We start from the raw sequence: 13,354 nt of genomic DNA, 5'->3' as shown, positions 1-13,354 counted from the left end.
CTGACTGTCCTGTCTTCGGGTGGGTGTGGATCCAGGGCTAAGCCCACAGCTAGTGTCTTCCAGAAGGAGCTGGCCAGACAGGGGCCAAGGGCCGTAGGAGGAGGTGCGGGGCGTTGGAGGCTGACTAGCTCCCGTACCCTCCAGGACTGGGTTCCACCCTCCTCTGACCGCACCCTGGGTCTCCTCTCCAGCCCCCGGCTCCCCCAACCCCCCTCTGCTTTTGGGCTTGGTCAAGTCGCCTGGCTTTTCTGAGCCTCGGTTTCCTTCCGTGTGCAAAGGGGACCGCCGAACCCTCTTTGTGGGGTTGTGGGGGAAGGCTGGGGCGCCCGGGAGGGTCCCGGGTCCTGTCCGACCTCAGGAAGGCCGGGGTTCAGCAGCGGCGTCGGACCCTCCCGCCAGGGGGCGCTGTGGGCTCACGCGGGCCCAGCCTTGGGCCCCAGGGCGCTGCGGTGGGAACCGCGGTGACTAGCGGGGTCTGAAGGCGGGTGGCGGGGCCGGGCTCTCCCTGGGACCAGGAGCCCAGAGCGCGGGGACGTGGCGGGCTGAGCGCTCAGCGTGGCCCTCGCCCCGCGCCCACCCCGCCCCGTGTCAGGAGGTCCGCGGTGGGGGAGAGCTCGCCTGCCCCTCCCCCCGGCTGGCTGGGGCGTGGTCTGCAGACCCTCTGGCTGGGGCTTATCTGCCTGGTCCCCGAGGAGAAGACGCTGAGGATCCCATTGCTGGACTGTGGATGGGGATGGGAGACGCCCGAGGTAAGAAGGGGTCCGGGTTCTTTGGAGGAATCCTGGTTGGCGCCTTCTCTGCAGCGGAGAGATGTGCGGCTGGGGCCGGAGGGCAAACTGGGGGCAGGGTGGAGACCTCGGCCCTGAGGGCTGTAGGGGCTCTTGCCCGGGCGCTCCTTAAGCTCCCCCGCCCCTCCGCCCCCCGCCCCCTGGTGCTCACTGTCAGTCCTGCCTTGCGCGCATTCCCACTCCCGAGCCTCTCCTGCCCGCCCCGCGTTGTTCACTTGCTCGTTACGCCTCACACCTGGCTCTGCCGCGGGCTTGGAGCGGGTGTCTGGGAAACACAGTCTCACTTGTCTCCTCAAGGGGCTCGGGGCACAGTAACAGCGTGCAGAGCGCAGTCAGGCTGCCGTGCTGCTGCTTTGCGAGGTGTGACTGCAGCGCAGCCAGGAAACAAATCCAGGGACAGCTTGTTCTTCCTGCGGTGTCGGTGTTGGTGGTGGCTTAAAAATTGCCCACGGTCTGGGCTCATGCTCGTAATCCCAGCACTTTGGGAGGCTGAGGCAGGAGGATCACTTGAGCCCAGGAGTTTGAGACCAGCCTGGGCAACATAGTGAGACCCTGTCTTTCAAAAAAAAAAAAAATTTGACTGGCGTGGTGGCGCACGCACGTAGTCCCAGCTACTCCAGAGGCTGGTGTGGGGGGATTGCTTGAGCTTAGGAGGTGGAAGCTGCAGTGAGCCGTGACCGCACCACAGCACTCCAGCCTGGGCAACAGAGTGAGACCCCTTCTCAAAAAAAAAAAAAAAAATTGAAGCAAAAGAAAAATAAACCATCTACAGCCCCCGAGTGTGGGCTGGACATGTGACTTGCTTCCAATGCACAGAATGCAGTAGAAGGGACGGCAAGTGGCTTTGGACACTTGGCCTCAAATGTATTGAGGCTTCCTCTTGGCTCCCCCCTGGGTCGCTGGCTCTGGGGGACCCAGTGCCATGTTTCGAGGACACTCAGCCCCTGAAGCATCCATGTGTTGAGGAGCAGAGGCCTCCTGCCTGTAGCCGAGGGAGGAAGACTTCTCAGAAAAAGATACCCCAGCGCCTGCCCAGCCTTCAGACGTTGGCCTGGGCCAACGTCCTGACTGCAATCTCAGGAGAGACTCTGAGCCAGAACCACCCAAAAAGCCACTTTAATTCTTGAACCACAGAAGCTGTGAAATAGTAGAAGTTGTTTTAAGCTGCTAAGTTTTGGAGAAATTTGTTATGCAGCAACAGATAACTAATACAGTCTTGTCCGGGAGGATAAGTGCATGGAGATGGCCCTGGCGTGTGTGGCTGGCTAGCACGAAGCAGGGGCACTGATGCAGGCCTGAGCCGAGTGGTCTCCACAGGCAGAGCCCTCGTGGCCTGGAACGCTGGAGTACTTGGTGGATGGGTGGAGGTGGGCATACACCCTGGGACACCTCGTGGGGTGGTGAATGGTGGGTCCTGTGTGCCAGCTGGACAGATTGATCAGAGCTCTGGGTCATGAGGACTGAAACCAACCCAGAGCACTCACACCTCACTGCCAGGCTGGAGTGCCAGGCATGGAACCAGCTGAGAGCCATGGGGCCAAGAGTCAGGGCCTGGCCACAGCACATCTGGGACCAGCCCCTGGCCTCTCCCACCCTGACAGTCAGTGGTCTCTGAGCTGCCTGCACTTCATTACCACCCCTCACCCTGCCCCCACCAGAGTTTCAGCATGCAGCTCCTGCTGGCTGATTACAAGCCCCTGGCCACACCCCGGGAGAAAGAGTTCCAGGTGCCAGCCTGTCCAAGTGACGGATGGTCCCTAGGCTGTGGTGGCCCAGAGGTCCTGGCAAAAGGGCCCTGTAGCCTCTAGCAAAGTATGAGAGGACCGTCGGCCATAGCAGGGGGGGTACAGGGGGCCACAGGCCATAGCACGTGGGCACGGCGGGGATGGGCCTCCTGCTGGAATGCCACTTGGGCTTCAGGCTGTGAGAGTGGATTTCTTGGTCTCATTTGGTGCAGGTGTCCTTGGCCTTTGCAGCAACACAGCATCGCTGCTGCCTGAGGTGCCCGCACTTACCACCTCCCAGCCCCGTCTTGGGGAGAGACTGCAGCATGGCGCTGGCCCAGGTCAAGATCACAGTTCAGGTTCCTTCCCCTCCCGACCACTGTCATGAGGGACCCTGAGTCCCAGAGCCTTCCAAGGGGCTTGTCCATCTGTCTGTCTCTCGTGGGTAAGTGGACCCAGGATGCTTGCTGTGTCGGGGCCTCTGCCAGGACCTGGATCCCTGCTGCTGTCCACCCAGGGGCTGTCCAGGAAGCAGAGACATGGAAGGTATATGCTCATGGCTGTCTAGGTCTGGTGGCCAGCGTGTGAGCATCTGTGTCTCCCTGCGTGGAGAGGACAGCACTGGGATGTGAACAGGCCGGGCGTCCCCTGAAAGAGACAACCCGAACTGGGTGGGGGGTGGGGGTGATGATGGGGGTGATGGTGGGTGCTCAGGCCCCTTAGCACCGGAACATGGTGCGGAAATTCTTCCGGAAGTTGTCGTCTAGAAAGGCGTAGAGGAAGGGGTTCAGGCACGAGTTGGCGTAGCTGAGGCTGGTGATGACGTAGGACATGCTGATGACCAGCGGGGTCTGGGGCAGGTCTGTGGTCAGGGCCACGACAGAGGCCAGGTGGAAGGGCGTCCAGCAGAGGAGGCACACGGCCAGCACGACGAGGACCAGGATGGTCACCTTCCGCCTGGCCTTGCCTAGAGCCTTGGCTCCAGAGCGGAGCCGCACCGCCCGCAGCCGGCGCAGGAGGTCCGTGTAGAGCACACAGATGGTGCACACAGGCACCACAAAGCCCAGGACCAACGTGTAGACACGGCTGGCCTTGAACCAGACCCGCTCGGGCCACGGGAAGCTCAGCCCACAGCTTGGGACCTGCAGCTCGTTGCTGTAGACGCCAGCAAAAGAGAAGAAGGGCAGAACCAGGACCGTGACGCCCAGCCAGACACACAGGCTGGCGACCTTCGCCCCCCGGTAGGTGCGCCAGGGCATGTGGCGGGACCTCACAGTGGCCAGCACCACCAGGTATCGGTCCACGCTCATCACGGCTAGGAAGTAGATGCTGGAGAAGATGTTGTAGTGGTCGATGGCCAGCACCAGCTTGCAGAGCAGCTCCCCGAAGGGCCAGTACTGCAGCAGGTGCTCCGCGATGTTGACAGGCAGTACCAGTGTGAAGAGCCCGTCGGCGATGGCCAGGTTCAGGATGAACACATTGGTCACTGTCTTCATCTTGGGCGCCCTCAGGATTACAAGGATGACAGCCGTGTTGCCAGTCAGCCCCACGGCACAGATCCCGGAGTACACGGCGGGCAGGAGCACATAGAGGAACGGCAGTGGCTCAGAGGAGGTGGCATTGTGGCCGGTGCCATTGTCCGGAGGGACGTTGGCACCCATCGTGGGGAGGGAGAAGGAGCCCCTGCTGTCAGGGGGCTCTGGGTGCCCAGCGGCCTGCATTGTAGCTGGGACCGTTGACAATTTTGCCCTGGGCAGGTGGGAGGTGCCTTGGAGTTGGGTGTCTGGTCGGGGGCCTCCTTGGGCTGGATTCTAGGAAGGAAAAACAGCCGGAGACGTTGAGATCCGGCCGTCTGTTAGGGCACAGCCACTCCAAGTTCTCTGGCAGAGACTGCGGCCACTTTGCCAGGTCAAGGACATGGGGCCAGAGGGAGCCTGGTGGGGTGTGTGGGGGCCTCCCCCCGCCTCTTCCTGGTGGTACTTTAGCAGATCAGTTCCCTCCTCCCGCAGAGAGCAGCTGCTGGCCACCCTCCTGGGAAGAGGAGACGTGGATCCGTCTCTGCCCCAGCAACCCGCAAATGCACAGGCTAAGTAGAATCAAGGCGTCCCTTTGGAAACACACCTCCCAAGCTCATCTCTGGCTCCCTTGAATTCGAAGGTCCTTCCCTCAGGGGTCTTGGAGTCTGCACCCTCCCTCACACCCTCCCGAGAGATGCTGCAGACCCTGCTGGTCCAGCTGCTCTTCTCTCCACTGACCTGTCCAGTGCTTCGAGTCCAGAAGTTGGTAGCCTTGGTGTGTTCCTGGTTTTGGCCAGTACAGGCAGTCGCAGGGATGGAGGGCGAGGTGTGGTCCTCACTGACAGACCTCCAGCTGAGGTTTCAGGAGTTTCAGGACCTGCCCTGCTGGCTGCCTCAGCGCCGGCTGTGAGGTTCCCAGCCTGGTGTCAGTGCTGATGCTGGTGAGGGAGGGAGGCGGATCCCCCTTGCTGACGTGGAGCCTGGAAGGCAGGCCCCACCTTCCCCTGAGCTGCAGTAGCGCCTGCAGTGGGCTGTCCCAGGGTCTCCTCAGCACTCACTTACCCAGGAAGGCTCCTCAGTGGGTGGCTGAGGCACGTGTGTGCCTGTGTGTCAGGAAGGCACTCCATGCAGGGGCCTCTGGGTGTGCCCAGGTCTTCGGGCAGAGGGCACTGAGGGCATCTGTGCCTCTGTCCGGGAGTCACTATGGGCCTGGGCGCCCTTATCTGCGAACATGGGTGTCTTGGTGGGTCTGGTGCCCCACCCTGTGTGTGTACATGGTGTGTGCCTGTGTGTGTGTGCCAGTTAGGATGTGTACATGTGTGTGGGCCTGTGTCTGCCTGTATGGGAGTTTCTGTGGGTGAGCTCTGCATTGTATCCAAGTGGGTCTACATGTCCTTGGCTGAGTGTGGGCGTCTGGGGGGTCCGTATGCCTCATGTGGAAGCAGAACTTGTTGGCCATAGGCAACCCACCTTCTTTTTTTGTCTTTTGCTAAAAGAGGAACTCAGCCTAGGCAAGCTGTGAAAGGCTGCAGAGAAGACGTTCGCACCCTGACACGTAACTCTCCTGCCGTCCTGCAGAGGTGGTGAGCGTCGCGCTCTGCTCTGGGTTGGTCTTTGAGTCCTTCCCTTCTCCCTGATTTTCATCCTTGCTGGACGCACCCTGGCTTATTCAGCCCCTGTGTGTGCAGCTCGGCTGCGTCTGGACCTGCTTTGCAGGCAACACCACAGCTGACACGAGCAGTCGCCGGTCTCAGAGCGGCTCCTCAGTGGAGACGTGTTGGGTCAGAGGGTCTGTGTTTTCTTTCCTTCTTTTTTGAGAAAGGTCTTGCCCTGTCACCCAGGCTGGGTGCAGTGGCACTATCATGGCTCACTGCAGCCCTGACCCCCTGGGCTCAGGTGATCCTCCCACCTCAGCCTCTCAATTAGCTGGGACTACAGGCATGTGCCACCATGCCTGGCTAATTTTTGTATTTTTTTGTAGAGACGGGGTTTCACCATGTTGCCCAGGCTGGTCTGGATCTCCTGAGCTTCAGCCTACCTCAGCCTCCCTAAGTGCTCAGGTTACAGTCATGAGCCACTGCGCCTGGTCACTGTGTGCTTTCAGTCTGGGGAGATGTGTCTGCCCATCGAGACTGCCCGCTGCCTGTGGGGTTGCAACGATGTCACCCCACACTCACAGTCTGCCTTCTTTCATGAGAGTTGCTGTCAAGTCTGTTGGTTAGGACAGGAGCCTGGGCAGTCGCCCTGAGTACCCTGATGTCGCCAGCCTGAGGGTACACTGCGGATGGGCCCCAAGCTACCCTTCCATGGGCTGTGCCGTGTGGATGTTGAGTCTGGGGTCAGGGAGCCCTGCTGAGATATCTCACACTCCTCTTCAGCCAGAGTTTGGGGATGGCGGTGGGGGGATCTGTGGTGTGTCTCGAGGGAGCGTAGGGCTTGTTTGGGGATGGGATGGGGGGATCTGTGGTGTGTCTCGAGGGAGTGTGGGGCTTGTGGTAGCCACAGTTTGTCACATAAGTGGAGTTCGAGGCCCACAAGGTCAGGCGATGGTGGTCAGCAGCTGTGAGGAGGGGCTGCACTGGGGCTGAATTTTGTGATTTGGGGTGTTCGTGGGGTCGGGAGGGGTCAGTTCACAGCTCCTGGAAACCAGAGGCGTGACACAGAGAGGCCAGGCCTGGCATGTGATGACCTTGTCCTCCTTGGCCCTGGTGGCCCAGGCATTGACCAGGGTGTGGGCTGGGCCAGGCGGTCACTGGTCTTGGCTGGGGAGCGGCCAACCATGGCCTCAGCACCGGGCACTGGGAGAATGTCCCAGGCCTGCTGTCACCGAGCTGTTGTCCTGGGGTGGGGCTGGCCACGCTGCCTGACTCTGGGCCTCCCTGGGGGCGTTGCTGGGGGCCTCTCCCTTCCATGCATTTTGGGAGGGGCCCAGGCTAGTGCCGGTGCCTTCCTCTGCCCCCAGGGCTGGCCGGCAGCCTGCCCAGTGACCCCCGTGTGGCCTGAGCTCTGGGCACCCCTCCTGCTCTTTGCCCTGCAGGACACCGACTGCCACACACACCTAATTCAGAGCAGGGTGTTCCAGGAGGGTCTTCCCTTAAGCCTCAGTAGTGGGGAGCCCAGTGTCAGAGGCATCCCTCAGAGCACAGAATCTTCCCATGCAAAGATCCCACTGTGCGTCTGGCTTCCTCTGAAGCCAACCACGAGTCTGGGCCCTCTTTTCGCTCCGCCGGTATCTGGTGAGTCTGGGAATCTGAGCCCCTCCCAGACTCTAGCTCTGCTCTCCCGAGCCTGTCCTGAAGGCTGGTCTGGCACCACACCCGCCAGTCACATTGGAGGTGGGGTGCGCATGATGGAAGGGATGGGGACCCTGAGGGCAGTGGGGTTGGGGGAGACTGCCAGGTGCTGAGCTCAGGACCCCGGGGAGGCCGGCTGGAGGTGTCAGGTCCTCCTGGCCACAAAAGCAGCAGCCCCAGGGGCCTTTTCTTCCTCCCAGAAGCACCTACCTCACTGATGCCCGCTGCAACACCAGGGCCTGAGCCGGGGGTGCTCCCCCATCTGTACCCCCAGCACTCAGGGCTCAGAAAGGCCCTTTGCACCGTTCGTGGGCTGGGTATTGTTCCAGCCAGCTGTGAGCTTGTGAGAGCATCGTTCTGTGGAAGTGATTTCCATTTTCAGAAATAAATTGGCCTTTTCAAATGAACCTGTGACGCCCTTTGGGTGTAGAGAGGAGAGGCCAGGGAGGAAGGGAGCCGTGCTCAGCTCTGTCGGGTGGAACGGTGGTGGGGGCCTGGTAGCAAGGCCACTGACAGGGCACATCCTCTGTCTGGGGTGTGGGGTGAGGGAGGGATGGGTGCCAGTCAGTGTGCATCTGAGCATTTTGTGGGGCTCTGTGTTGGGGTCTTGCAGGGACCCGAAGGAGAAGCAGACCTACATTTATGCGCGGCCGAGCACAGTGACACTGTTCCCCTAGGGCAGGGGCCAGGGAGAAGTGCCAGGACCCTGAGACAGCCTAAGCAACATACAGCATAGCTGTGCTGGCTTTATTCTTATTGCCACTTCATATAGGTGTGGCAGCTGCCCTCCACCTGTCCTTGTGTGTGCAGGGACACCTGTCCCTCAGTCCGCGCTGCGACTCGGATCTTCACACAGGCATGCATATATGTAGCAGACATACACACCCAGAGATTCATGCAGACTCCGGTGTGCATGCTGACCATCTCATCTCCAGCCAGGCAGGCCCTGGTAGGAGGGGTGGATTCTGCCCTGTGGCCAGAGTCCAGGCGTGTCTGCCCTGCACTCTCTCCTCCATCAGCTCTCCAAGATGAGCCTCAGCTGTAGCTGTGGCCCTGCAGGTTAGGTGCTCCCAAGAGGCCTAGGCCATTAAGACCAGTGAGAGGGCCGGGCGCGGTAGCTCATACCTGTAGTCCCAGCACTTTGGGAGACCAAGGTGAGCAGATTGCTTGAGTCCAGGAGTTCGAGACCAGTCTAGGCAACATGGTGAAACCCCATCTCTACAAAAAAATACAAAAGGCCGGGGGTGGTGGCTCACGCCTGTAATCCCAGGACTTTGGGGGCTGAGGTGGGCAGATCACCTGAGGTCAGGAGTTCAAGACCAGCCTGGCCAACATGGTGAAACTGCATCTCTACTAAAAATACAAAAATTAGCCGAGCGTCGTGGTGGGTGCCTGTGATCCCAGCTACTCGGGAGGCTGAGGCGGGAGAATTTCTTGGACCCGGGAGGTGGAGGTTGCATTGAGCCGAGATCACGCCACTGCACTGCAGCCTGGGGGACAGAGTGAGACTCTGTCCCAAAAAAACCCAGAAAAACAAACATTAGCTGGGTATGGTGGTGCACGCCTCTAGTCACAGCTGCTTGAAAGGCTGAGGTGGGAGAATCGCTTAAGCCCAGGAAGTCAAGGCTGCAGTGAGCCGAGATCGTGCCACTGCACCCCAGCCTGGGTGACGGAGTGGGGCCCTGTCACAAGGAAAAAAAAAAAGACCAGCAAGAGGCCCAGGCCTGGCGTTCTCTAAGCAGGTGATTGGGCAGCTTAGCTCTCTCGAAAGAGATAAGTAATTCAGGGCCAGTTTCCCTCAGAGTGGGAGGTGAATTCTCTAGGGAAGCTGGGAGAAAACGCACTTTATTTATAAAACTGGGAAGGGGCCATTTCTCGTTTGAATTCAGGATTCCCCACCATGCCTCGGGGCACCCGCTGCCTCTCTTTCCCCCTCCAGTCAGCAATGAACTGTCCCCAGGGGAGGTCATGTTAGACAGGATCATAGACACCGGGCACCTTAGCTCAGGGCAGGTGAGAGGGGCCAGGGTAGCCAGACTGGGTCCTCAGCCACCTCCCAAATACCCGACCTTAGGCCCTGAGTCATTCGTCCATTGCACAAATACTTGCCCAGGAGGACTGTGGTGAACACAGGGAACAATTCTTGCTTTCGTGGGGCTGGCCCTTTGGTGGGGGAGGCAGATGGTGGGTGAAATAGTGCAGTGCACTGTGGAGCAGGAGGGAGGAGAGCTCTGGGGGCAGCAGGAGGCCACTGGGCCTTGCAGAGAGGGCAACGCTTGTGCTGAAACCTGGAGTGGGTGGGGAAGGCTGGGCGAGTGGGGGCAACGCCCCTGGGGGAAAGAGGGCCCTTGGGACCAGGTCCTAAAGCCAGAGGTTCTGGAGGTGACAGTTGGGGGAGCAGAGGCCTGAGCAGGTTGGTTAAGTGGCTGCTGCAGGGAAGCCGGAGGTCACGGTGGCATGTAGGTCTGGCTGCCTGTGGGCAGCCCCCACCCTGACCAAGGCCTTTGGCAGTAGGGGTTTACAGGGCTACTGGGGCTGGGTCACCGAGACCTCCCTCTCATCTCTCAACCTCATCTGCTAAAGCTGTGCCTGCCCTACCCACATGCCTCCTGCCGCCCCAGGCGCGTGTAGGCGGCAGGCTCAGGGAGCCTGGTGCAAAGATCCCATCGTGACTGAAGCACGCAGACAGGAAGGAGGGCGACTGTTCCCTAGGGCTCAAGCCTGTCTCCTCTTGGGGCTGGGAGGGTTGCTTAAATCAATTATCAAAGCGCTCGCAGCTTCCTGCTCACTCACAAAGGCCCCAATCCAAGCACAGGAGGGCGGGCCCCCAGGGCAGTCTTCCCCAGTGGTGACTGCTCCCTGTTCTCCTTGCCTTGGCCAGTCCCAGGCCCTAATAACCAGGAATAGGCCCTGGAATGGGCCTGCCCTGAGCTTGGAAGCTTCCAGGTGCTCTCTGGAGGCTCAATCCCAGAGGGCGTCACTGAGGAGGTGTCACTGTGCCTGGCCTCAGGCCCGTGTCCCTGGGTGATCTCAGCGTGTCTGGAGATGTAGGAGAGGGCTGGAGCAGGTGTCACCCTGTCCTCAGGGCTGGGAGCAGCTGTGGCCACTCAGAGATTGTGGGCAGAGTGGGCACACAGGTGCAGGCGCCTTTGAGTCTCTGGGGGAGGGGGTATTCAGTGTGTCAGTGTGTGTGGACACACATCTGGGTGGGCGGGAGTGTGTGTATGTCCTACGACACCCTTCACTGGTGCCTGCAGCAGCAGAGCGCCCTGAGCCCCCAGAGAGGGCCCAGGAGTGTCCAAGGCCTGACGTGGGTTACGTCTGGCTTCCTCGTCAGGCCGTGAATTCTTGCTGAAGGATCCTCAGATGGGAAAGGCTGATGCATGCCCAGATCTGGAGGCTTTTGACTCCTCTGTTGGCTCCTGGCCTGGAGATGACCCTGCAGGCCAGCAGTCCATGTCCCTCCACGGGGGACCATGCCCCTCCGCGGGGGACCATGCCCACATGGCTGGTTTCTGGGCCTGGGGAGTATGGGCCGCAGTTCTGGGATGCTCCAGGGGCTAGACATGTTGACCTTGGACCAGGCTCTCCATCGTGGGCAGATGAGGAGGGGTGGGAAGGTTGGAGGAGAAAGGCTGGGTGAGGCAGCCCCCACCGCCCTTTCTGGATCTCTCACCTTGGGGACATCCAGACAGGAGAGAACAGATCCAGGCTGGCAGCTGGTAGGGTCGGAATGATGAGCCCTGTTGGAGGTGAGGGAGCTTCTGACCTTGCCCGTTTTCTTCCCCTTCTTTTTTTTTTTATTATTTTTTATTTTATTTATTTATTATTATTATTATTTTTGAGACGGAGTCTTGCTCTGTCGCCCAGGCTGGAGTGCAGTGGCACAATCTCGGCTCACTGCAAGCTCCGCCTCCCGGGTTCACACCATTCTCCTGCCTCAGCCTCCCGAGTAGCTGGGACTACAGGCGCCCGCCACCATGCCCGGCTAATTTTTTTGTATTTTTAGTAGAGACGGGGTTTCACCGTGTTGGCCAGGACGGTCTCGATCTCCTGACCTCGTGATCCGCCTGCCTCGGCCTCCCAAAGTGCTGGGATTACAGGCGTGAGCCACCGCGCCCGGCCCATTCTCTTCCTCTTCTAACCTGCCTGGCACCAACCCCGACCTCAAAGGACGGATAGTGGCCTGAGCCTGTGGCAGAAGCTTCAGCTACCCCTGAGGACTAGCTGACCCTAGTGCTGCGACTGCAGTACACATACACACACGCATATACACACCTGCTCACAGATTCCAGCACACACAGACCTTAGCACACATGTACACACAAGCACACAGATGCCAGCACACACACACCTGCCCTCCCACACACGGTCACACACTTACACTCCATTTTTGCATGAGCTTCTCCAGATCAACTCTGGATTGTGCACTGCCAGGTTGTCTCCAGGCCAGGAGCCATTGCTTGTGGGTGGTGGGGTGGGGTGGGGTTCTCTTGGGCTGATTGCTGTGAGACGAACTGGGCTGGGGAAGGCTGGGTGGCTGTGTGGGACCAGGCCCTGCTGGAGAGGGGCCGGGGGTGGGATGGAATGTTAGAGTTAGGGGCAGTGGCCGGGTCAGGGGCAGAGCCCCACGGCCACATGCTTGCTGCCCTGCATCCTTGCGGCGTTGGCGTTGGTGCACACGCACGTTTAATTCCCCGTGTTCATGGCATCCAGCCCCCACGTGTCGTGTTCACACGCCCCGTCTCATTCGCTCATGCAAGGCTAACATTGTTGTACCCGCACACGTCTGCATGCGTGACTTGATGCACTTTTGGGCCCCACTTCAGGCTTCACATGCTGGCTGCACACATTCCTGCTCACGGGATGTGCTCCCGTGGACGTGCCCTGAGTCTCTCTGATAAGGCTCAGAGCCCAGGAGGGCACCTCTCACTCGGGGGAGCCTGTTCCTGACCCTGTTCTCTGCTCGAGGAGCCTTGGGAGGGTCACTGGGTGAGCATCAAGGAGGAGCCAGCAGCTGCAGGGCTGGAAGGGCCACAGCCCAAGCCTTTCTGTGGCTAGTGAGCAGGGATCCTGCTGTGATGAAATCTCAGGCAGGCTGTGGCATGGGGGATGCCGAAGGTGAATCTGCGTAGCTGTGAGGACCCTGAAGAAGAGCTTTGCCGGGGGAGGGCAGCTGGGGCAGTGCTGGGAGGTGGCACCTGGCTGGCCTGTGTTGTATCCTGTCTCCGAATCCCTGTTCTCTGCACAGAGCTAGACATTTTGCTGCACCAGCAAGGACTGGACTGGAGTCACCCTCAGCTCTGGGGACCCTGCTATGGGCCAGCTCCTCCCTGGACCTCCTGCTGATGGGCTGCCCTGGTTCCTATCTCCACCCGTTTGCTCCCAGCACCTCTGCTCGTCCATGTAACTGATGTGCCCTGCCTGCCAGGCCCTGGGCTCAGTGCTGGGGGCCCAGACTGGGCTGGGACCTGGCAGGGGTTGGGGTGGTACCTCTGTCCAGGGCTTGTGGATGAGATCCTTTTGCTACTGCCCTGGCAGCAGCCAGGAGGGGGGCCCAGCCGAGGACTGCAGCTCTACCCAGTCCAGAACGTTTGACCAGGCAGGGGAATGGGCTGCACTTCCAGAGTCTGTGGTGGGGTTTTTTTGTCAGAGGAACTGAGCTAGAAAGAGATGTGAATGATGGTTCAGCTCTGAGAAGCAGATAAACCTTTATAAGTCAGAAGAAGCCTCAATTTCTCCATTTGTCCTGGCCCTGTTTGTCACATGCCCTGCAGGACACACACATCTGTCTCTCCTGCATAGCCCTCCATGGAGTCCTGGGCCAGGTTCTGGGTCCACCCTGTCCCCATCCCAGTGTGCTCAGCCCAGGGCAGTAGGGCACATCACACTAGATCTTCAGTGGCCTCCCTCCTCCATCCCCAGGGATGTCGCAGGCTTTATGGGGCAGGTGGAGGAGGCTTTTACCAGCAGAGGCAGAACTGGCAGGAGCAGGTTTTTAAAGACTTGAGGTTGTCATAGCAACTGCATCC

At 60.0% G+C, this 13,354-nt stretch overlaps 2 protein-coding genes across 2 annotated transcripts in view; one reads left to right on the top strand and one right to left on the bottom strand.

The window, feature by feature from the left end:
- Positions 1–523: 523 nt before the first annotated feature.
- The window catches only part of MYT1 (myelin transcription factor 1), a 127,850-nt gene continuing 115,019 nt past the window's right edge, over positions 524–13,354 (top strand). The window contains exon 1 of the mRNA XM_055266485.2: positions 524–749. The gene's annotated coding sequence lies outside the window, so the exon portion shown is untranslated. The remainder of the gene's footprint in view (positions 750–13,354) is intronic.
- On the bottom strand, positions 2,449–4,927 carry NPBWR2 (neuropeptides B and W receptor 2). Its single transcript, XM_055266501.2, has 2 exons — positions 4,768–4,927; positions 2,449–4,323 (listed from the first exon to the last, which is right to left on the bottom strand). Exon 2 carries the CDS (start codon positions 4,231–4,233, stop codon positions 3,232–3,234), a length of 1,002 nt encoding a protein of 333 aa, XP_055122476.1. The 5' UTR covers positions 4,234–4,323; positions 4,768–4,927; the 3' UTR covers positions 2,449–3,231.

The sequence above is a fragment of the Symphalangus syndactylus genome, chromosome 24 (assembly GCF_028878055.3).
Source record: "Symphalangus syndactylus isolate Jambi chromosome 24, NHGRI_mSymSyn1-v2.1_pri, whole genome shotgun sequence".
NCBI lineage: Eukaryota > Metazoa > Chordata > Mammalia > Primates > Hylobatidae > Symphalangus > Symphalangus syndactylus.
The sequence above is the reverse complement of the archived record's forward strand: the minus strand, read 5'-3'. Positions and strand labels throughout refer to the sequence as shown.

Coding starts and splice junctions, on each gene's coding strand:
- NPBWR2 (XM_055266501.2), bottom strand. CDS start 4,233: ATGCAGGCCGCTGGGCACCCAGAGCCCCCTGACAGCAGGGGCTCCTTC.